Source organism: Ursus arctos, unplaced genomic scaffold, assembly GCF_023065955.2.
Source record: "Ursus arctos isolate Adak ecotype North America unplaced genomic scaffold, UrsArc2.0 scaffold_12, whole genome shotgun sequence".
Classification (NCBI taxonomy): Eukaryota; Metazoa; Chordata; class Mammalia; order Carnivora; family Ursidae; genus Ursus; species Ursus arctos.
In genome coordinates this window covers 18,014,720-18,038,753 of record NW_026622786.1, presented here as the reverse complement: position 1 = coordinate 18,038,753, position 24,034 = coordinate 18,014,720, and the positions used below count along the sequence as shown (strand labels likewise).

Genomic DNA, 24,034 nt, shown 5'->3' with positions numbered 1-24,034 from the left:
TGTCACCAGAACTGATAATTCCAAAAGTCCATGATTAGCTTTTGCTAAACTCATATATGCCAATTCCTTGAAGGAAACACACACACACACACACACACACAGAAAAATATTTGGGTACAGGAAGAAAGGATGGATGAGATCTTCCCTTCAGTAGAGAACACCAATTTGAAAAAATAATATCTAAGAAAAACAACTCTACTGAGCACCCTTGGATTTCTGCTTCAATTACAAAGGCAAATGCTCTATTACTAGAGTTAAACTCTCAATGCCCGTTTGTGTTTTAGAATATTAAGAATATTTGAAGTTAATTTGTTCTTTTTGCTTCTGTATTTTCTGGCACTTATACAGCGCACAGGTATACCTGGATAATAAAAATTAATTTTATATGCATAAACTATATAAAATAATATAAATTCAAATCAATGTTTAAATATACTTAATTTTAAAAAATTCTCATCTCTATGAAATGTATTTTGAACCAACAATGGTAAGGATTCTCAATCCTGTTCATGTATCATAAACTCTATCCGTCCTGGCCCAAATGTATGGAATCAAAATTAATGGGAGAGAGGGGCGCCTGGTTGGCTCAGTCTTTGAGCATCTGCCTTCAGCTCAGGGCGTGATCCCAGCGTTCTGGGATCGAGCCCCACATCAGGCTTCTCCACTGGGAGCCTGCTTCTTCCTCTCCCACTCCCCCTGCTTGTGTTCCCTCTCTCGTTGGCTGTCTCTTTCTGTCAAATAAATAAATAAAATCTTTTTAAAAAAATTTATGGGAGAGAGACACAGGCATGTGTATTTCTAACAAGCTACACAGGTGATTCTAGCGCCCAGGCAGGTCTGAGAAGCACCATTTATAGAACACGAAGTCTCATTAGAGATCCATGATCTTAATCCAAGAACTCCACCCAATAATTGCATTCAGTGACTTCATTCATAACCCGTAGGTGGAAAAGTAATCATCAGTTCAGTAAAAGGGGAGAAGGAGAATATATAAAGAATAGGATTCTCAGGGTGACTACTGAGAGCACAGTTTAATCCAGTTCCAAAGTACCTATTAAGTGAAGACAATGAGTAAGATAGGATTTATCAGGCTTATTTCAAGTTTATCTTCCTTTTCTGTATTTCTAACTGCTAAGGAGTAATTTCTTAGAGGATTACCTCCATTAAAACCCACCCTCTTATCCTTTTTGCTAGCAATTCTTTCCAAAGTATATAAAAGCTTATTTCAGTTTTTAAGAAGCTAGTAAATCAAATGGATATTCAAGTTCATTTGCCTGGTGTCCTTGCTAAGAGTTGACATTGAAATAAGAGCTGATAGCATATGCATTTGAGCTATTAACCAGGCCTGCTAACCATTTATCTTTTTTTTTTCCTAAACTCAAAAACTGAAATTCTGTTAGCCTGCCACTTTATTTTTATTCACCGTATTGCATTCAAATAGCATCACTATTATATTGTTGTAATAGATCATCTCCATAATTGAGTATGAATACTACCACTTTGCACTCTTCCAGAGTTATCAATTTCAGTGTATTCATTGTATTTTTTAATGTAGCTGCACAGTAAATAATGCAACACAAAGAGGCTTTAACCTATTCCCAAAGCCTACAACAAGGATATAAAGCCAGTGGTGTATTAGCTTAAAAAATAGATCAATCTTATCTTGTAAAAAGAAGATAAAAGGTAGTTCTGTCAGAAAGGACAACCACACTTGAGGCTGTAAACCATACTTGAGAAAATAAAGAGAAGTTTAGAAGCATGTGTTAAATTTTGCTTCCTGTCCTTGGAAAAAGTCTTCAAGTCAATGGACATTTTAAAAACCAAGAATGGATTCAATCATCGAGGTATTTCCTCATGTTTACTATGCTGAGAAAGCATACGCTCCCCAGTAGCAACAGTAACAATTATATTGTCATTTCATAGCACTTTACGAAGAGCTTTAATATACATAAAAGTGACAATTAATTGAATTCTTCTTAAGTATGGTCATTACACTATCCAATGATATCCTAAGGCATATAACACTAAGCAGAGAACATGACAGCATCATCACAAGAGTAACACAATAGTTCCTCAAAACAGCAACAAAGTTCTATGCAAATTAAATATCTGCAGAGCCAGGTAGGAAAAAATATTTGGATAATGCAAGAATTATCCTCAAGTTTTTTTTTAAATGTTTTTTTTATTATATTATGTTAGTGACCATACAGTACATCCCTGGTTTTTGATGTAAAGTTCGATGATTCATTAGTTGCGTGTAACACCCAGTGCACCATGCAATACGTGCCCTCCTTACTACCCATCACCAGCCTATCCCATTCCCCCACCCCCCTCCCCTCTGAAGCCCTCAGTTTGTTTCTCAGAGTCCATAGTCTCTCATGCTTCATTCCCCCTTCTGATTACCCCCCTTTCTTTATCCCTTTTTTCCCCTACCGATCTTCCTAGTTCTTATGTTTTTGAGAAAGGCACTCAGCATCATTTGCAAACCATAGATAAGCCTGGGTGAAACGACTGCAAAGTGGATTACGAACTCTTCGTACTGTTGTTGGTTTGTACCCTTGGGAGATTCTTGGGTAAAATCTGAAACTGATCCCATGTGGACGGCAAGGAGAGACCGAAGAAACAGGCTGGCCACTCCAGATCAGTAGGCGGCAGGTGTAATAAACAAGGGAACTTACAAGGCTTGTCTTGGGCGGCTGCAAAATGAGTAGATTTCCTCACCTGCCAGCCAGAATCTTGAAAGTTTATAAAAAGAGGCCTTACCTGGGTTCCTTCATTGCCGAAGTCCAGTTCCCCCGTCAATCAGTGGTCACGTCCTCTCAGTGACCTCCTCCAACACTCCATTCCTCTAGACTGGCTCTTATAATCTCACGTGCCTCCATCTTCTGCGGTGTGCCCTGAGCAGTCAGCAAGGGGTTTCTTTAGCATGGAGGTGGCTCCTTCAGCAGCTATCTGGCTGCTCAGAGGCACATACCACAGCAGTAATCCAGTCCCATGCAAGAGAAAACACAGATTAAGAAGACAACGATCCCCCAAATCAGGGACAACTTTTTCCAGCAAGAGCCCCATGATCCAAACTATTGATTTACTAAGTCCCCTAGGCTGGTGGTTGGATCATTCAAGGTGTTCACTGTGTCCTCATAGGTTTTAAGAAAGATGACACATTAGCAGATGCATCAGGTATGAACACACAACCTTCTTTTTAGATAATGGCACAGGTGCCTCTTTGCAAGGCAGTAGTAATGTCCAAAGCCATCCTATGGAAGACAGCTTTTCTCATTAAAGACATTTCAGTGTTCAGGGCTCCTGGATGGCTCAGTCGGTTAAGCATCTGCCATCAGGTCATGATCTCATGGGTCCTGAGACTGAGCCCCACGTTGGGGGGGGGGGTCCCTGCTCAGCAGGGAGTCTGCTTGTCCCTCTTCCTCTGGCCTCCCACTCATGCTCTCTCTCTCGCTCTTTCTCTCTCTCTCTTTCAAATAAATGTTTAAATAAAATCTTTTTTTAAAAAAGACATTTCAGTGTTTAGTAAAGACAGGCTTTGTTGGGTGAATGTGGCAAGGGCTTCTGTGTATTGGTCCTCCAGGTCAATGGAGGGGACAAAGATGACAGCCAAATGATTATACCAGTGGAAAACAGAATATGTTCATCTGGTCTTGAGAAGAGAGAAGTTGGCAATTTTCACTACCATGGGGCAGATTCTCCCCTGTGCTCAGAGAAAACCTAGGTTGCAGTGACCCAGCCAGCCAGGTGGAAACCATGGCCAAAGATCTGTGTCACACTTCCACGTGGTCCCATTCAAGTCTACCAATAAATACTCAGACAGTGTGACCAAACTAGTCACTATTCTTTAATGTGACAGAATGACTACAAAGTTCCAGTGATATCCATCCCGTATTCCTGGTATAATTGGGTTGGTTATATTTAGAGTGATTCTTCTGTTTCCAACATGGGAGTATCCATGTGCTCAAATGTCCATGATCCAAGGTAAGCCACATGAACCCATCCCAAATGTGACTAGCCACCCATGACTCTGCTGGTGGTATTTGTAGGACCTCCTGGTTAGCAGTTTGGTGGACTGCCTTTATAGTTTGAGTGACAGAAAAAGAATACCTATGCCCAGTGTTATTGATAGCCATAGACCAGGTTTCTGCATCAGTATTGGTCATATCAGATGAAGTAAGAGTACTAGTCCTAGCTTGTTCTTCCTTAATGTACTGCTTTAGGACCTTCCAGTCACTTCCCTGGAGTGGTGATACCCACCATGGTAAACCAGATGAGCTAGAGAGGAGCTTCTTTTCCACATACCCAACAGCTGGATGGATTCCTTTGCCAGGCATATGAGTGGGCCCACTGCAGACAGGTATTTCTTTTTTTTTTTTTTTAATGTTTTTTTATTATGTTATGTCAGTCACCATACAGTACATCCCCGGTTTCCGATGTAAAGTTTGATGATTCATTAGTTGCGTATAACACCCAGTGCACTATGCAATATGTGCCCTCCTTACTACCCATCACCGGTATTTCTATCTGGTACCCAGCCTATGACCAGACACCACAGGAGCAGCAGAAGTCTAAGGTCAAAAAAACAGATATTTAGTAGGAAACTGTATGGGAAGGTCTTCCCCTTCTCCAAGAATTATACTTGTGGCCTGATCCTTAGATGTTAATATGGCTACAGCTTAGGAATTTGACCTAGTCATGCATACCATACAGGTTGGCTGGGGAAGGCAGCATGGTCAGGCATGAGAAGACAGACTGGGGGTGGGATTTGCCCGACGTGGACCCCCACTTTCTCCCCTTTCAGTGGTGCATGTCCCATCTAGCTTGTAGCCAGACAACAAAATTGGAAATTGAATAGCTCCCCCTCATCCAAAGATGCAAAGTAACTCACCCATCCCGGTGGGACATCCCATTGCAAATTCCAGTAGACAATGCCTTTCCCAGGCATCAGAGGGCTTGGTGTTCTCAGCAGCATGGCATGTTGATCCTTGGTGAGGGTCTGGGCAATGGATGTTTCCTGGGACTTCCATACCTTTACATTGTTGGGTGGCTTGGCAGGGGTCCACAGTCTGGCATATGAAGCAATAGGCCGTTTTGGTTGAGCATTCAAATGTATTGTGGCTTTGGGCAGTACTTTAATCCACCTAGTTAATGTGAGGTTTTACCTGTTAATAATTTAATCTGCTCCTCTAATATTCCATTTTTCCTTTCTACTATCCCTGCTGCTTACATGTTATAGGGCGGATGGAACCTCCATTCAATGTCTTTTGCCCAGTTTTGCATACTATGACCTTTGAAATGTGACCCCCAATCACTGTCTGTTTGAAGAGGGTATCCACATGTGGTACTCGGGTTGTCTAATCCTCTAATCGGAGCAGCCTGGTTTGCACAGGGAGAGGAGAAACCTTGGGTTAGGCCAAACACAGTGTCCACACAAACCAAATCATGTTTAGAACCCTCACTCTGAGTGAGGGCGTCAATATAATCAATTTGCCAATCCCTCACCAGTTGGGAACTTCAGTAGATGGCCCCAGGCTCCTTTGGCAGTTGCCTTGGGCATTGTTTAGAATACGCAGGACAGCTGTTATTGCATTTATCAAGTAACTGTACTTCAAGGGCAATCCAGCATCCCTAGCAATACATAATTTCTCCCAAGCATTGCAGTAGCCACTCTTTCTATGCACCCAATCTGCTGTCTACTAAAGAGTCAGTTGCTAGGGCTTGTACTAAGCTAGGGCATCAGCTTCCTGATTGCTAGGGGAAGTCAGCACTTCATGTCAGGATGTAGAAGATAGTGAGGACTGCCTCAGACTCTCCCAGGCAAACCCAAATGTCTTTCCATATATCTTGACTCCACAAGGGCTTATTCATGGTAATGATCTATCCCTTAGCTTCCCAGTATCCCAGCCATAGAGTTAGAACAGCCCAACTGTCCATGCAAAGGGTTACTGGCCAGGGCAGCTGAGTGATCACCAGCCAAATGGCTCTGAGTTCAGCCCACTGGCTGCTGTTTCTATCCAGATGCCTGACTAGATGCCATCTGTATTCTAAGCACCAGTGGGAATTTCCCCTGCTCCACTCTATGACTACACAGGCCACCAGAGGAAATTGGTGGGGCATCTGGATTCCACAAGGCTCAGAAGCATCTGAGTTTCTAGAGACAGTGATGCACAAAGTGCTTCACTTCTGTAAATGGGCTTGTCACTTACTCAACACGGAAGTTTGAGCCATGCCAGAGATGAGTTGATGGAACATATTCTCAACCCATCCTTGATAGGAAGGGAAGTTCTTACCATGATATTCTGTTCCTTTGTGAGAGGGTCTACTGGGAGGAATGCTCTGTACACCACTAGGAGCTGCTGCTCCATGGGAGTTTATCAGTTTTCTGCCCCCTTTCAAAGCTGGGACCAAAATCCTAAGAGTACGCTCTCCTTCTATTGCCTCTGTCATGGTGCCCAACCCACGGCTTCCAGAGTCACAGACACATCTAACTCAGATAGTAGCCCTACTTGGGAGAGGTTAAGAGCTTTAATCATTAGTATTTTGGCCTTCCCAAAGGCTGCTTGCTGCTCTGTACTTTTTACCAAGTGGTATAAGGGATGATGACACACTGCCAGGTGGAGAGTAAAAGTCCTCCAAACCCTCCAAGTCCCTTCAAAGGCTTGGCTCTCTTTTGTGCTCTTAGGGGTTGGATAGGCTTGCATGTCATCCATCATAGCTTCTGGGACAGCACACACATCTTAGCCAAACATATGACTCCTAAAAACTTCATGGTGGCATCTCAGCCTTGAACTTTTTGTGATTTCATGGCCTATCTTCTCTTGCACAGATGTCCCAGCAAAGTCTGCACAATATCCTATGGCAAAGGTAGGTCTTCACATGTGAACATTATATCAACAATGTAATGGGCCTGTTTTACTGATGTGGGGAAGGAGAATAGGAAGAGGTCTCATGACATATTGTGGGGCTGCACAGGTTGACCTGAGAAAGCATTTGAAAGGTCCATTGTTGGGGTTTCTGAGTGGCACAGTGGCACAATGGGTGCATCCAACTCTTGGTTTTGGCTCAGGTCCTGATCTCGGCATCATGGGGCTCCAATCTCAGCATGGAGTCTGCTTGAGATTCTCTCCCCTTCTCCCTCTGCCCTCCCCCTCGTGCTCTCTCTCTCTCTCTCAAATAAATAAATAAATCTTTAAGAAAAAGAAAAGAAACTTTGCAATGACATGGATGGAACTGGAGGATATTATGCTAAGCGAAATAAGTCATTCAGAGAAAGACAATCATCATAGATATCACTCATATGTAGAATTTAAGAAACAAAGTAGAGGAGCATAGAGAAAGGGAGGGAAAAAGAAAACAAGATGAAATCAGAGAGGGAGACAAACCAAAAGAGACTCTTAACCATAGGAAACAAATTGAGAGTCACTGGAGGGGAAGGGGATGAAGGAATGGGGTTGCTGGGTGTTGGGCATTAGGGAGGGCACGTGATGTAATGAGAACTGGGTGTTATATACAACTGATGAATCACTGAACTCTACCTATGAAACTAGTAATACACTATATGTTAATTTAATGTAAATAAAATAAAATTAAATTTTTTTAAAAAAAGAAAGAAAGATCCATTATTGTCCCTCCCATGTGAAGGCAAATTGATCTTGTGATTCATCAGCCAGGGGTATACTGAAAATTGTATTTGTTAAGTCCACTACAACGTGGTACACTCCTAGGATCACAGCCAAGTATCTAAGATGGTGGCAATGTTGGGCACACTGCATGGATGGGGGCGGGGGGGCACTACCTTGTTCAGTTCTCAGTAGTTCACAGTCACCCTCCATGAGCCATCTGACTTTTCACTGGCCATATGGGGTTATTGAAAGTGCTATAGGCAGAGTGCAGAATAACTACGTGGGGTGCAGTTTTTGGATAGTTTTTCCTATTTCCTTGGGCCTGAGGCTATTTATATTGTTTGTCAGTTACCATTTTTCACAGGGCAGTGGACTTCCTGGTTCCCAGTTGGTTTCCCTTCAGTACTGGCTTGATGACTCTAACCCAGATGCAGAACTCACCGACAGATGTTTGCAAATCTTGTAGGATATTATTGCCCAATGTGTTCTCTGGTATTAGAGAGATTAAAACCTCATATTTTGGTAGGGGAAAATGCCTAACTTACAATGTTAAAGGGAACCTCCTGACTAGAATAATTTATCTTCTGCAACCACAGATGGCAATGGAAGGGGCCAGAAAACTTCAAAGAGTTACCATGTATTAGTGTACATCTGGTCCCAGTGTCAACCAAAGCCATCACCTTTTGTTTATATCTGGGAGTTCAGTGAGTAGCAAACTCAACATGAGTTCTCTGATCACCCCCACTGACCCTCACCTAGAGGCAATATTGACCTGTATCTTATACTTGGGGTGTAGGAGGCACCCACCCCAAATAGGACTACTCCCCGAAGTCCTCTTCTGGAGCAAATAGGGGCATCAGGGATGAGGGGCAGGTGGGGCAGGTTTGAACTGTTGTTTAGGTTTTAAGGTTTTGCACAGGCTAAACAACACAGCATTGGGTTGTCAGTCTACCTTTTGAGGTGGAGTCCCAGCAGCCAGGAGGTCAAACCACATTTGCTTCCAGGTTACTTTTATAGGATCCTTTACAGCTGACTGGGATAACCTTTGATATTTCAAGTCCCATCGCTGTCTCAAGTCTTTCCCACAGCTACTACTTTACTGGGATTTGTCAGTGTCCCCCAGATGAGCAATGGATTGCCCAACATCATAAATGTTCTGTCCCGTGACAGGGCTCAGCATGGATATCAGCGTCCCATACCAGGTCCTGGGTTCAGACTGGAATGTATTGGCTTCCATTCCTGCAGTGAATGTGGCCCAATCAGAGACTTCAAAGACAGATGGCCTGTCTCATTCCCAACTTCCTAAAAGTTTGTTGCACTTACTCTACAGATTTCTAGCATTCCATTTGCCCAGAGAGATCCCCTTCAATGGGCCAGACCTCCTGCAGGCTAGAACAATCCAATCCACACCAGGCTGAGTACCCTGAACACCGGAGCACCATGCAGGTCCTGCCAGAGGACAGGATGTATGGTAATGTTGGTCATTTTCTGTGCCTCCTACCTGGTCAGAAAAATGTCATCATCCCCTCCCCCGACTCTCACCTCACATCCCATAGCCACACTAGCTGTGCTGGAATACCTTCCCTGGCCTTTTGCTGGAACTTGGCAGCTAAATCAATAAGCTCAGTGGGAGTATATTCTTTCATCATGATTGTATCCTAAATTGGGGGCTGCCCTGCTGGCTGGGGTTGTTTTGCCTGTGCTGTGCTATTGTGTTTGTATTAGGGGTCGGACAGCATGAAACATTTTGTCTGTTTTACTGTCAATCACATCCTCCTCTTCCCTCTCCTTACTTTCTAGGGATTCCATCTCTTAGGGTCCCAATCAGGCTTTGTCACAAGAGCTTAGACCTTAATTCACAGAGCCTGTACCCTCCTAGCTTTGCAAAATAGCACAGTTAGTTCTCCAGCTTCCTACCCTGCTCTCCCACCCTGTCTGCCAGCCCTGAAGCTGAGTAATGGACACCCACATGTCCTATTTTAACCTCAGCTCTTCTTTCAGCTTTCTAACTTGGCTTCAGTCTCTAGTTTGTCATTGTTGGCCAGCCAAACGGCCCACAGCAGAGGCCAGCCCACTGCCACAACCATTCCTTTCCCTTCTTTGCCCCAGTGCACTCTCTGCAGTTCCTCGAGCAAGCACATCAAACCAGAGGGTGTTTTGAAGGCATCCCTGTACTCATATGAAGGTCCACAAGCATCCTACACGCCACCTCTCCCCACAGAGAGGTTGGTGGCCAACTTGGGATTTCTGTCCCCGTACTTCTTCCCCAAGTTCCATTCCTCTGGTCTCCTGGCTGGTTTGCCAATTGTTTGTTCACAAATTTGGAAGCTTCTTGGGTGAAATCTAAAACTGGCCCCCATTCACAGAGGGCAAGGAGAGACTGAAGAAAGGGGTAGACCAATCTAGGCTGGTAGCGGACAGATATGATAAGCAAGAAAACTTACATAGAAGGCTTGCGGGCAATTACAAGACTAGTATACCTCCACACCCACCTGCCAGGATCTTAAAAGTTTATAGAGGTCTTAACTGGGTTCAATTGCCTATAGTCCAGATGGTCTCAACAACACATTACTTTCTCAAGACTGCATTCTTGAAGTGGCTCCAGTTATGGAGGTAGTGGGCAGAATGCACATTCCAAGGACAAGAAGGGTGTAAGGAGCCTCTGATTACCCTAATGCAGCTCAAGGGCAACCGGTTCTCTCTCTGATCTCCTCCAACAATCGGGAGCTCCTTGAAACTGAGACTGCTTCCTTCTCCCTTTCCTAGAGCCCAGCACAGTGCTAGGTATGTGGAAGAAGCTCAGCAATATTCAGTGAATAAACCAGCTAAGATTCTTAAACACAGTCCGTCTACTATAGCATAACTAACAATTCCCACCTCACACTCTTCTGGGTAAAACACACGTAGAGGTTGGACAAAAACTCAATGTCCATCACGCTTTCTTCCTTTGGTGTATAGAAATAGAGTACCTGCAGAACACAGAGAGAAGAAATGAGAAGCTCAGTTCCTTTTGCTATGCAAAGTCATTCATAGGAAGACCATAGGGTATACCACAGTGGCTGTAGAGGTAGCAGAGAACGAAATTCTCTACAGTAATTGAAATGAAGGAATGACAGTTACATGCAACCCCATGGATCCATTTCAACACATGATGCAGAACAAGAATCTAGTCCAAAGGCAAGGCATGCAGCCTCTTTTTGCCTCTTTTCTGATTTCTAAATGGGGTTAATAAAAATAACAACTGCATAGATTTTGTGAAGACTGAGTTGTCTCTGGCATATAGGAAACATGAAATAAATCTTAATCATCATCAAATAATTAATATTATGATTATATGTATGTTTTGAACTAGACACTGTGGGGATATACAGGGAACTGGTTCCTGCCTATAAGGAGTTTACAATCGAGTAGAAAAGATAAATAAGAAATGAATATAGCAGTTATGTGCCTTGGTTTCCCAAATTATGAAAATAGGGGTAATAATACACACCCCATAGATTTTGAGATAGAGATTATTTCCTAAAATATAAGCTCCATAGAAACAGGAATTTTTATCTGTCTTTTTTACTCCTACAGAGTATCAGGTGGTCAGCAAATATTTGTGGAATGAATGAATGAATAATGCATATAAAACATTTAGGCAATGCCTAACACATGCTAAACACAATATGTTTTAGCTATTAGGCACTTTATAATAAGATAATAAAAATTATTTGTGTAAAGTAGAAAATCTTGAGTCAAAAGAACTATACAGGAAAAACGGACACTGCAAAATTCCTGGTAGGAATGATTATCTCCATCTCAGAGGATCTGCACAGCAGCAGAAACTTGATTAAACAAATTATGGTATATTTGTACAGTGGAATACTCCAAAATAAAGCAGTGAAAGTGAAGGAAATACTACTACACATAGTCACATGGAGGAATCTCGCAATCACAATGGTGAGCAAAAGAAATCAAACACGAGGGAACACATACTGCGTGATCAGGTGTATATGAAGCTCTGATAACTGAATCTTTTTATGGTATTGTCAGGACACATACCTTCGGGAAGAGGAAGAGTACAGGATTGGAGGGACGCGGGGACACTTCTGGCACTGGTAGTGCTCTATGTCTTGACCTGGTAGTAGTCCTAGAATGAGGATTCATTCTGTACATATATTTGTCTGAGTCAGCTTTGTTTTTGCTGTAGCAACAACCCAGTGGCTCACCACAGTAAGTTTTTTGTTCCCGGCTTCCATAACATGGGAGTTGCAATCTAGTAGGTTCTCCTGAGTTCTCTTAGGCTCAGCTTGGCTTCCTTGCAGGAGTCTTCACTTCTTGGACCCAGACTAGCAACTATTTGGAGTGTGGGGCTTCACATAGCAGGGTTCAGAAGCAAAAGTGACAGGCAATCTGTGCAGCTAGCTGCATTAAAATGTTCTGCTCAGATAGGGTCACAGCTTGTTCAGAACTTTGTTTCTGATCTGTTGGCTGCAGTCATCTCCGCGTGCCAGGAGCCACAGCCATAGTTCTCTGAGACATAGACTTATTTGCAGACATGTCTCAATATTTATGAAGCTTCAGTAGGAACACAGCCTCTGTCTCTTTACCCTGAACCAATTTCTCTGGCTGAAACTATTCCTTTCCAGATGTAATTGAAGTCCCCAATCCGGATGATTTTTAGTCAGTCAGAAGGTTGATAGAGGGTGGGAACAAGAGAATGATTTGGACTAGGGCCCTCCCCAGGGTCAGAAAGCTGCCTCTGCTGGCCCTGAGGAAGTAAGCTGTCAGGTGGTGAGAGAGCGGGAGCCCCAAGGCAGGGATTTGCCAGAAGCCTCTAAGAGCTGAAAGTAGCCCCTCTCTGACAATCAGGAAGAGGAGGGACACCTCAGTCCTGCCTCAGCAGGAAACTGAATTCTGACAACCATGTGAGCATGGTAGAGAGTCCCCAGCTCTGGAAAGGAATGTGGCCAGGCTGACCGCTGGCTTCCAGCCTGCAGAGTGAATTCCAGCTTCGCCCAGTGAAGCAGCGCCTGAACTCCTGAGCCACAGACACGAGCAGATAAAAATGTTCATTGTTTTAAGCTGCTAAGTTGGTAGCAGTTTGTTACACAGCAATAGGAAAAAACCAACCAAACCAAAAACAATAGGTCTTCCATTCCATAAACTCCACCTGGCCTCACACTGGTTTGGACAGGCCTCAGATTGTGTGGTGTGGGGGTGCCTGGGTGGCTCAGCCATTAAGAGTCTGCCTTCGGCTTGGGTCATGATCCCAGGGTCCTGGGATCGAGCCCTGCTCAGCAGGAAGCCTCCTTCTCCCTCTCACACTCCCCTTGCATGTGTTGCCTCTGTCGCTGTCTCTCTCTGTCAAATAAATAAATAAAATCTTTAAAAAAAAAAGAAGAAGAAGAAGAAGAAGAAGAAGAACTTGGTTATCTGTTTCTACATTAAAAAAAAAAAATTTCAGCGTGCACCGGAATTACCCAAAGGGCTATTCGAACAAAGAATGCAGAACCCTAACCCCAGAGATTCTAATTCATTAGATATAGAGTGGGGTTCATGCTTGTGTGATTCTAATAAGTTCCCTGGTAATGCTAATTGTTGATCTAGAAACCACACTTTGGGAATCACAGGTCTCCCGTGACTACATTGACTTCTATGCACTTGAAATGTCCTCAGGAGCAAAATGCTATGAGATCATAAGCATCTGGTTGAAGCAACTGGTTGGCTTTCTTTCATATTAAAGATTTTCATAAAAGAAACAAGAGAGAGAGGGAGATCTTATTAAATAATATTCATTAAGCTTAACACCTAATTTTCATTTAGCTACCTGATTCTCATTACTCTTGCGGCAGATAAGCAAATGCTAATTTCATAGATGCACTGATATGTTACTTTCCCCATTTTATAATTTACATTCCTGGGGCTTTTTGTACTATTTCCATTATAGTGGCATGATTTAGAGTAGAAATTGTTAAAATGTCATAATCAATATTTGTACTTGAAATTGTTAAGGTACCACATTCAATATTTTAAGAGGGCTCAGTAAGTTTAAACCAAATTGATAATTATGGATTAAGTTCATTATATCTTTGTTGTGACTACCTAACCGGTTCAATACAAACATTTTTTAAAGGAATTACAACTACTCATAATAATATCATCAGGGAGCTATGAATTTCTTATTCATCTGTTTTAGTATTAGGTTTAATAGCTGGGCCAATACACCATGGAAAGACACTATATACATCAAGAGACTAACGTATACGTAGACTTTTTATGTTTGATGTTCCAATTTGTTTAAATACAAAAACCGCCACCTTATGTCTTCATTTTCAACAAAGGATTTTTTTTTTTTAGGTAGACGTGCCTCTTTCTATGCTGACAGTTTCCAAGTAACTACAGAATGGTAAGAACTACATCATTTAATGAATCTTCATATCGAAGAGATATTTATAACATTTTTCATGTCATTGCTCCTTTACCCGTCCCCAACATACACTTTGAGAATTACAATGACTTGAAATCCTGAAGGAACTACCTTCAATTCTAATACAAGGCCTTAAAATACATTTTTAAACAGACCTTCACATTAAAGAGGAGAGGAATTTGAAATAAGTATTTGTGGGAGACAATCTCATCAGCAAACTCAAGATAAAATAATACAGGAAAGAAAGTTGAGAATTAAAAGTGGTTTAAAAATTTGCTTAAGTAAGGCAACGTAAGAATGATAAATAACAGCATTTTAACATAAAAACATGAGCTCCGCAGAGGGAGAGATTTTTGTCTCTTTGTTGATATGTTCTCTGTTTCTAGAATATTTAGTGCAGAGTAGAAGCCCAAAATATTTATTGAACAAATAGATAAATACATAAATGTGCATGATGCGGAAAATCAATCATGGTTCTCTCAGTCGTACAAAACACATCTATGATCCCATGTGCACTCAGGACCAACAATCAGGAATGTGGGAATGGTGCAGATTCCAGCACAATGCACTAGATTCTCAATATAAAAGTGAAAAATACAAAATCTTGGTGTTCAAATATCCACCATCTGTCATGACAAAGCCAGATATGTAAATGGCTGTGGTACAACGGGATAAGTGAAAAAAATAATTATAAAGTATTATCAGTCACAGACCGGTTGAAAAAGCTACAAAGAAATGATAACATTTGAGCATTATCTAAAAAGATGAGTGAGAGGACAAACCCTGAGCAAAGGTACAGAAATGTAAAAATTCACAGTGCTTTTGGAGAACAGCAAGCTGTGGATTTCCAACTTTCAAACCATAACCTAGAGCAAGAAATGCATATATAGTATACTTAACTGAAACCACTGAATATTAGAATGATACTCACCTTTACTCATTTTATGTACTTGATATTTTCTATTCTATTTCCTTTTTTTAAATGCTGGGAAAGATGTATTAAATCAAAGATCAATTAAATCAACTTCAAGATCCATTTGTTTGACAAACATTGGGTTTGAGCATCCAATGAATGTCTGGGATGGAAATGGAAACACAAAGAGTGCTCTGCCAGCAGAGCTCCAACTCTTCTCCCAACCAGGGGTTTGCTGGAGCTACACTACTTACAGGAGGACTATGATCTAGGTCCCTTTCCTACTTAAAACAACTCGGTGTGGTAGAAAAGATTAGTAAAGATATCCCTCTCTATATCAAGCCACTGTGCAAGAAGGGAAAAAGTGCCATGGGCCATTTCTTCTCTACTCTGGGCATAATATTTAGGGCTTACCATTATTCTGTCTAAAAGGATTAAGAGTGCTTGAAAATAAAACAACTCTCATATCTGGGAGCATACTAAATTCAATCTATATCTGGATTTATCTCAGAGTTTACTAGAGTCAAATTGTTGTATTGAATGACAAAAAACAAATCTCCTTCTCCTATGAATAACTATTTAACTGTGTCCACAACAGTCCACTGAAGACTATTTACTGGGCACTCTATGTGCCAGGATCTGTTCTAGTGCTAGGAACTACAACAGTGGGGAAACAAAATCCAAGTCTCTTGGAGTTTATATTTTACAAAACAAAACAAACAAATAAAAAAACAAATATGCAAGTAAATGAAATACATACAAAGTGTAAAAGCTATGAAAGAAAGAAACAGTATTAGAAAATAATATTTAAGGTAGCCAAGGAGGGCCAGAAGGTTATATTTACGTCGAGATTTAATAGATGTGAAGAAACCACTGAAGTCAAGTACTAAGGAGAAAAACAATGTCCCAGGCCCTAGAAGAGCATAAGTGAAGACCTGAGCCAGGAAAGAGGTTGTTGCTAAAGGCCAGTAAAGCTTGAGCCCAATGAGTAGGGAAGGGTAGCATGAGATGAGATGAGAAGTTATTTGAAGACACTGAATCATTTCAGTACCTAGAATGGGAAGTTACTGGAGAATGACATGGTTTAATTTCAGTTTTTTAAAGCTCATTCGTATAGCTATGTAGACAACAGATTAGACAGGGGTATGATTAGAAGCTGAGTCATCTCCTAGGAGACTGATTTCCAGCAAGCAATGATGGAAGTTTAGACTGGGGTGCTGGCAGTGGAGGAGGAGAAAAGAAGATGGGCTCAAGATATATTTTGGAGGTAGAACCAATGAAACTAATACTCAGAATGTTCTTAAAAGAGACCACACATAAGTGAATTAAAAATTGGTTGGAGGAGTGAGTGCATTTAAAAGGGGAAGGGTAAGATTTTGAGGAAAGAAAGAATGGGAGAGGTATGCATTAAGTAACAGCCTAGAAGTAATGTATTAAAGTGGCCACATTTACAACTCTAATCCCATGGCCTGCTCTGTGCCTCTATTTTCTTAAAACAAGATATCAAACTGGGCAGAAAAAGAGAGAAACTGCTTTGAGGACTTTTAGCCTTAAATGGTTTAGTCTAGGCCACTGAAAAAAAGATAATTTATCCAATGAAAATAATGCAGCAAGATTTAACTAAGATCATTTTAGTGAGAAACAGTAGTTCTGGCTGCACATTCAAATTCCCCAGGGGAGCTTTTAAAACTGTATGCCCAGTCTCCATGAAGTCGTTCTGATTTAATTAGTTTGAGGTGTGACACAAGCATAGGTATTTTTTAAAAGCTGCTCTACTGAGCAGAGAGAATTGAGAGCTCTGAGTTAGAAGTAGAGCAGAGGATGCCAGGTCAATAAACCTATTCCATTAAATGAAGGATTAACAGAGAGAATGGGGTGAAGGAACTTTTCCCCCAGATAAGAAATACAGGCCCATTGGCTAAATAGACATAGTTCAAGACTACAAGAAAATAAAAGTCAATTTTCTTCAATGTGATTTTTTTGAGGCTGGGAGAAAATTTGTTCTCACAGTATTAGAAACACAGACACTCATACAGACATCACACATATTTCAAAGTATATTTTATTTCTATTATGAACAACACAGAGGGAAGAAATTAACACCGGGCAGTTGACTGAAAGAAAAACAGAAGACGAAAAGTTCATTCTAGTCCAGACAAACAATCACACAAGAAAAAAGAGTTGCAATGGAAAAGTAATCACAAGGGAAGGATTCAGTTATTTCTGAAGTTAAATATTGTAATTGGTTACCAGAATACACCTAACAATGAGTTTCACTGTATCACATCACTCTTGCTTTTCAACTGTTCTTTAGTCTGAACCCTTCCAAGATTTAACTCTCCAATGAGCCACTGAATTACCATGGCAGGACTAAGAGCCAAGTATTCTCCTGAAATAGAGACCAGAAACATAATTCGACTGCAATGAAGATTCCTTGTTGCTGGTGTGTGAGTGGGTAATTGAAGGCAAGCATAGTCATATAATATGTCCCAATCTTTCAGTTAACTTGTGGGTTTATTGGAATCAGAACCAAAGTTTTACACCGTCGGGGATTTTCTTTGTTGTATTTACACCTTCTTTGCACCCTAACTCCACACAAACAAAAAGAAAACGTGCAGTGCAATTTCTAAATCTCCATCTGGAGAGCTTTAAGAGCAGCAACGGTCCAGGTGAGGTGGCAGTGTGTGCAGGGCGGCGCCCAGATAATTCGGTGTAATAACATCAGCGAGTTGAGCACACACGACAAACGTCTTGAGGGCGAGTGGACTTCAGTAAGGGAATGAAAGCGAAAGAGAATGGAGCTAAGGGCAAGGGGAGGTACGTACACGTCCACAGAATTTGGGTGTGGTGGGTGCGATACGGATTCCAGGACCTCGGAGAAGCAAAGAAGAGTTGAGTAGAGCTCTGAAGCTTCCGTCAGGCGCCCGGCCCGGCGACCCCCCAGGAAGTGGGAGGCGCGAGCTGGCACTACAAGTCCCAGAAGTCTCCGCTTTCTGGAGCCCGCGCGGAGTCGCGCAACGCCCGCTGGGAGTCGGTCGGAGCCGCCAAGATGTCGCAGCCCAAGAAAAGAAAGCTTGAGTCGGGGGGCGGCGGCGAAGGAGGGGAGGGAACTGAAGAGGAAGATGGCGGAGAGCAGGAGGCGGCCCTGCCGCGACCCCGGAGGGGTAGGCGGGAGCGTGACCAGCTGTACTACGAGTGCTACTCAGACATATCGGTCCACGAGGAGATGATTGCGGACCGTGTCCGGACCGATGCCTACCGCCTGGGCATCCTGCGGAACTGGGCAGGACTGCGGGGCAAGACTGTGCTGGACGTGGGCGCGGGCACCGGCATTCTTAGTATGTTCTGTGTGCAGGCTGGGGCCCGGCGCGTGTACGCGGTGGAGGCCAGCGCCATCTGGCAACAGGCCCGGGAGGTGGTGCGGCTTAATGGGCTAGAGGACCGGGTGCACGTCCTGCCGGGGCCGGTGGAGACGGTGGAGTTGCCGGAGCAGGTGGATGCCATCGTGAGCGAGTGGATGGGCTACGGACTCTTGCACGAGTCTATGCTGAGCTCTGTGCTCTACGCGCGGACCAAGTGGCTGAAGGAGGGCGGTCTTCTCCTGCCGGCTTCCGCCGAGCTCTTCGTGGCGCCCATCAGCGACCAGATGCTGGAGTTGCGCCTGGGCTTCTGGAGCCAGGTGAAGCAGCTTTACGGTGTGGACATGAGCTGCCTGGAGAGCTTCGCCACGCGCTGCCTTATGGGCCACTCGGAGATCGTGGTGCAGGGCTTGTCCGGGGAGGATGTACTGGCCCGGCCACAGTGCTTTGCTCAGCTGGAGCTGGCCCGCTCCGGCCTGGAGCAGGAGCTGGAGGCAGGGGTGGGCGGGCGCTTCCGCTTCAGTTGCTACGGCTCAGCGCCCATGCACGGCTTTGCCATCTGGTTCCAGGTGACCTTCCCCGGAGGGGACTCTGAGAAACCTCTGGTGCTGTCCACCTCGCCTTTTCACCCGGTCACGCACTGGAAGCAGGCACTCCTCTACCTGAACGAGCCTGTGCAAGTGGAACAAGATACGGACATTTCCGGAGAGATCACGCTGCTGCCCTCCCGGGACAACCACCGTCTCCTGCGCGTGCTTCTGCGCTACAAAGTAGGCGACCAGGAGGAAAAGACCAAAGACTTTGCCATGGAGGACTGAGCGTTGCCTTTTCTCCCAGCTACCTCCCGAGGCGGCCAGACCTGCGTGGTATAGGCGGAGGGGGGTCGGAGGAGAAAGGGAGATCCCACGTGCAAGTAGGGGGCAATATCTTCTGTCTCCCTTTTCCCTCATGGCTCCTGGGGAGGGAGAGTGACTTCAATCTCCCTTCCAGGAGATTCTTCCTGCGAAATTTATTTAAAAAGTGAATCCCGATGCCCCCAACGATGAAAACAGCTTGTTTATTAATGGGCTTTTTTAAGTCTCAAAAGCATGTGGTACCAAGCACTTGTATTTCTAGTTCTTTTGTTTCACTGGAAGAAAGTAAACACACAGAAGAAAATAATCAGTTTATGAAGGCTTCATGCACATCCCTGACACCTCACATCTAAATCTGAAGCCAGGGAGAAGGGTAAAGGGGTTTAGTTAGATTCCATGAATTTCCAGTATGACTTAAATATCTCTCCAGAGCCATATTCTAACGTTCTCTAAATTCCCTCCTTTCCTAGATGCCTCTAGGCTTCAGTACTTCTAACTCATTGTTTTTTTAAATAAACTTTGCTTCTGGTAATGAGGAAGCAGTTTGAATAACCCTGTTATTAAACTTATTATTTCCAATAGGGTGCTAAAGTTGAACACATTTCTCCATTGAGTAAAATACGCTATATATAATTGTGCAGCACACCCCAAAAATCTAGAAGGTACATTTAGGAGAGAAAGATCTGAAAGACAGTGAAGTAGTAGGGATTTTTTTATTCTTGCCTTTATTATTAAGGTTTAACCACGGAAATGTTTCATGTATGTTACAAATAGAGTTTTGTGTGATTTTTATTAAACCAGTTGATAGAAGGTTTTCTGAACCTAACCCAAGGGTTTGTTCATCTTATTGGGTAAATTGTTTAGACTCTCTAAATTAAGGAAAATATTTTCCCAGCTAGAGTAGTGCACTCATTTAAACTCTCATTTAGAGGGATCATGTGATCTGGCCTACTTACATCAAGTGAATTTTCCTTTTTTAGTGGTGGTGTTTTTTTTTTTTCTTCTTTTTAGCTCAGCCAAATGTGAAAGTTGTGAATTTCGGAAAATCATTTGTAATGAAGTGTGAGTCATGTTATCAAATTTATTTCACGGATGTTTCCCTCATCCCTGTGGCAAATAAAACATTGGCATTCTATTTTTATAGATGAAGTAAGAAGTCTTGTGTACTGTGACTTATAATGCTTTTGCCTTTTGGATATTGTCAGTTCTTAAGAAAAGTGTTACAACCCCTTCAGAATACAGCTTCAGGGTAATTTATGCTTAATGTATGTTTTTTCTTCATACCGGTAGCTTTTGTATGCTAATAGAAAACAGGTGTGAAAAAAAATGGTCTTTGAAGTGATCCAACATAGTTTTGTTTATTGTAACTGAGTTTTCTCCTTTATTCATCACCTATTAAAGTACCAAAGTATTACAACCAACTTGGTGTTAACATGAGATCTTCCGTTATGAAGGGAAACATACAAAATCAATGACTTTACAAGATCCAAGCAATAACAGCGATAGTTGTCACCATTTTGATAGTTAACACTCTATGTAAATGCTGCAGTCATAGCAAGGTAGGCCTGATTTAAGCTAGAGGTATAAAATAGATCCTTTTTTTTTTTAGCGTCAACTATACATTATAAGATGACCATTTATTTAGAATTTAGTGTATGGTTTTGAGTAGATTTCTTTTTTAACTTCCTGTAACAGCCCCTTTGCTGTGTGGGCAGACAAAAGCATTCCCCTGAATTCCATTTTTTTAAAATATATCTTTTATAAATATGTGTGTATTACAGAAATCTTGTCACCAACATAAGCATGCAAAGAGAGCACCAGTTAAAACTTAGAGGAACTATAGAAGCAAAAAGTAAGTATTTCATAATTAGGCAAAGTAAGCTTTAATATTCTTGTTACTGTTTCCCAGAAGAAAAATGAATTATAAAAATATAGCTGCTAAAGCAATTAGTCCTTAAGAGGCAGCATAGCATATGGCTAAAAGCTAAGACTTGAGCTGGACAGATCCTGCTGGAACCTAGGCTCCACTACTAACCCTGTGACCTTGGGCAAAATACTTAACCTCTGTTTTTCTCCAGTGCTCTCATGCAAAGAGTATAATGATCATACCTGCTCCACAGAAACGTGATACATGTAGTGCACGGAACGTAGTTAATACACACGAGCAGATAGTGCCTGGTGCACAATAAAATCTCAGTGATTTCTAGCTGTTGCAATTACAGAAAACTATGCAAATCTGAAGCATTTGGACACGTGTAAAATGTGCTACAGAATAAATATGCAACATTTTGATTTTCTTACAGGTTTGTTTGGCAGTATCAGCATGGCTGTGTACGACGAGCAGTGTATGACTGGACACCAGGTGATCCAAAGGAATCCCAAGCCCTTTGGAGTGACAACATTTCCAGAAGGATGAGAGCCTGACATGCTCCAATATCCAGGCACTGTCCATTCTCTGAGCTGGTACTGACTGCTTAGGGATATTTGGACCACAGGAAGAAATGTCAGCCCTAAGGAGGGAAAAACGTGATGAAGTTCTATCTGCTTGCTTCAGATAGCTTACATTTATTTAGCACTGTGAACTTTCCAAATACCTACATTAATTCACTGGACCAATGGACATTTTATTGGGTATACCAGATAAAGGTCATTGTGATAAGCACTTAGGATACAAACCAATAAAACATAGTTTTTGTTTCCAAGTAGGTACGTTCATAGGATAAACCAAAAAGGGAACTACATCAACGATAATGGGCTACTTGGGATGCTATAGGTGTTAGGAAAAGACTTACACAGATATTGAAGGATTTCCCTAAGGTTACCTAACTAATTCTTGACAGTTGAACACAAGTAGCTCAATTCCTATCCCCAAACAACCACTTAGTTTAAAAAAGTTCCATTGGAGATATAGCTCATAGACCTCAAAGAGCCACCTTCAGTATATAGGATCTCAAGGTTGATATTACTAGGTACTCATGAAATATACACTGTACCTGTTTCCCAACAAGGCTAATCAAGTGCGGCATTCTTTCTGAGGTCCCCAGGAAACAATGCTCAATGCAGTAGCAAAGAAAAGTAGATGGACTCTGCCGTTCTGGCTATAGGTACCGGCATCCAATGAAATAAGTGTTCACTCATTTAAGGATTTAATAAACACCAGTTATCTAACAATGAGGTTCTATAATAAATAAGCAAATGCTTCCCTCCACTGGGATACAGTAGGGGAATAAAATTACCTACATGAGTAGTTTGCATACATTCTTTAGCCTGGAAAGACATCATCCAACTAAATCTCACCTCTGCTGAAGCGAGGAGAGGATGAAAAGCCAGCCCTCTCGTCAGCTCTAAACCTTAAAATGCTTCTCAAGTGCCAAAGTGTTACTTATCATCACATAGACTATGAGATCCTCAGAGAAAAATGTGATGGTAAGGAGGAAGATGATTAATGAGACTATTTCTCAAAATATTATGTATGCTTGTAGGATAAGACGTTTGAAACAAAAAATCTGGACCTAACTAAACACAACATTTTAATAAAAAGACATGACCAGTAACATTGGAATTGTACTTCTCTGGGAGCTTTGATGATTACATTCATCATTATTTCTAATAATAACTTGGAATAAAGACTGATGAAGTTTTCAGTTGTTCAAGTAGCTACCTTTTTAACTCTAAAAACAATCACTTATATGGGGTGCCTGGGTGGCTTAGTACGTTAAGTAGCTGTCTTCGGCTCAGATCACGATCTCGGGGTCCTGGGGTTGAGAGCCCCACATCGGGCTCCCCGCTCCTCCCTGCTCCTGGAGGAGTCTGCCGCTCCCTCTCCCTCTGCCCCTCTTCCTGCTTGTGCACACTCTCTCTCTCTCTCTCTCTCAAATAAATATTTTTTAAAAATAAAATAAAAAAATAAAAACAATCACTTAGACATTTAGAATACAGAGAGCTGTGAGGAAGGAAAACATTCCTCCTTTCTCCAGGCTGCCCCCTGCTCGAAAAGGAAGGATGGAAATAAATCCTCCCCGTACTTTTTAAAGTGCTTGACAGGTGTTCTTGCAATCACATGTTGTACATATTTGTGAAAATCATACCACATTCTGCAATATTATGCACTAAAAGTAACAGGGAAAATTGGTTGGGTGGACAACCAAAACTGCAACCAGGAGTACTAAGAATATCAATAAAAATAGCAGCACTTAAAAAGATGCTAATCCTAATAAATGCTGCAGTAAATGAGACAGCCTGATAGAGCAAAAGGGAGAGTCCTGAGACAAAGCAAAATGTACAAAAATGGAGTGGAGGTTTAATAAGCATTTCAAGACCGAGAGCATGTGGCCGAACAACGCCAAGAGGAAGAACATAGGGTGTGATACCTTTCTTTTTGACGAGCTGCATTCAAGTGTGTCAGTGTACTTTCTGTTTGGTGGTTGTTGCCTGATAGTATGAATGAACCAACCAATATCCATGTGATGTTCTGACATTGCTCCTGTACTTTTCAATATCATTTGAGTTTATTCATTTACAGAAACATGCACGGCAGCAGAACATTCTGTTCTTTGTTCAACTTCCAGAAATTAAAGGAATTCAAAACTCCATTGGGTTTGCAGATCTTTTCCTCTTAATGCAAATTTTCTTAAAAGGGAAATACAGTGGAGGTGGGGAGGCTTACAGGTGGCCATAACCATCCTTCAGCATGAATCTATTTATTGTAGGGAAAGGGGAATAGAAATCCTGACATGTGTAGAGTGAAAGGAAAATAGTTGAGTGTTCGGAAGATGGTCAGATAATGGAATTGGGGCCAGTGGGTGTTTATGTTGTCCGAGGGCAACATAAAAAATATCTTGTGGTCAAAGAGATATGAAGTTAGTGAG

General features: G+C 42.2%; 1 protein-coding gene and 1 long non-coding RNA gene across 3 annotated transcripts in view; one reads left to right on the top strand and one right to left on the bottom strand.

The window, feature by feature from the left end:
• LOC130543424 (uncharacterized) overlaps nt 1–7,162 on the bottom strand; it is a 31,383-nt gene extending 24,221 nt beyond the window's left edge. Inside the window, exons 1-2 of the long non-coding RNA XR_008958757.1 lie at nt 4,895–7,162; nt 2,764–2,956 (exon numbers count right to left, since the gene is read on the bottom strand). This is a non-coding gene — a long non-coding RNA (uncharacterized LOC130543424). The remainder of the gene's footprint in view (nt 1–2,763; nt 2,957–4,894) is intronic.
• A 6,233-nt stretch (nt 7,163–13,395) lies between these two features.
• Nucleotides 13,396–23,758, top strand: PRMT6 (protein arginine methyltransferase 6). Of its 2 annotated transcripts, XM_026484680.4 has the most exons (2): nt 17,962–19,082; nt 21,470–23,758. In XM_026484680.4, the coding sequence occupies exons 1-2, from the start codon at nt 18,003–18,005 to the stop codon at nt 21,515–21,517; spliced, it is 1,128 nt and encodes a 375-aa protein (XP_026340465.1). In that variant the 5' UTR covers nt 17,962–18,002; the 3' UTR covers nt 21,518–23,758. The 2 variants fall into 2 exon arrangements, with proteins under 2 accessions (XP_048076400.1, XP_026340465.1); XM_048220443.2 differs by lacking the exon at nt 21,470–23,758 and having other exon boundaries at nt 13,396–20,587.
• Nucleotides 23,759–24,034: the final 276 nt, after the last annotated feature.

Bases quoted from the DNA above. Each gene is read 5' to 3' on its own strand.
- PRMT6 (XM_026484680.4), top strand. From the start codon at position 18,003: ATGTCGCAGCCCAAGAAAAGAAAGCTTGAGTCGGGGGGCGGCGGCGAA. The intron at 19,083-21,469 runs GTAGGCGACCAG...ATTTTCTTACAG, and splicing joins GCGTGCTTCTGCGCTACAAA to GTTTGTTTGGCAGTATCAGC.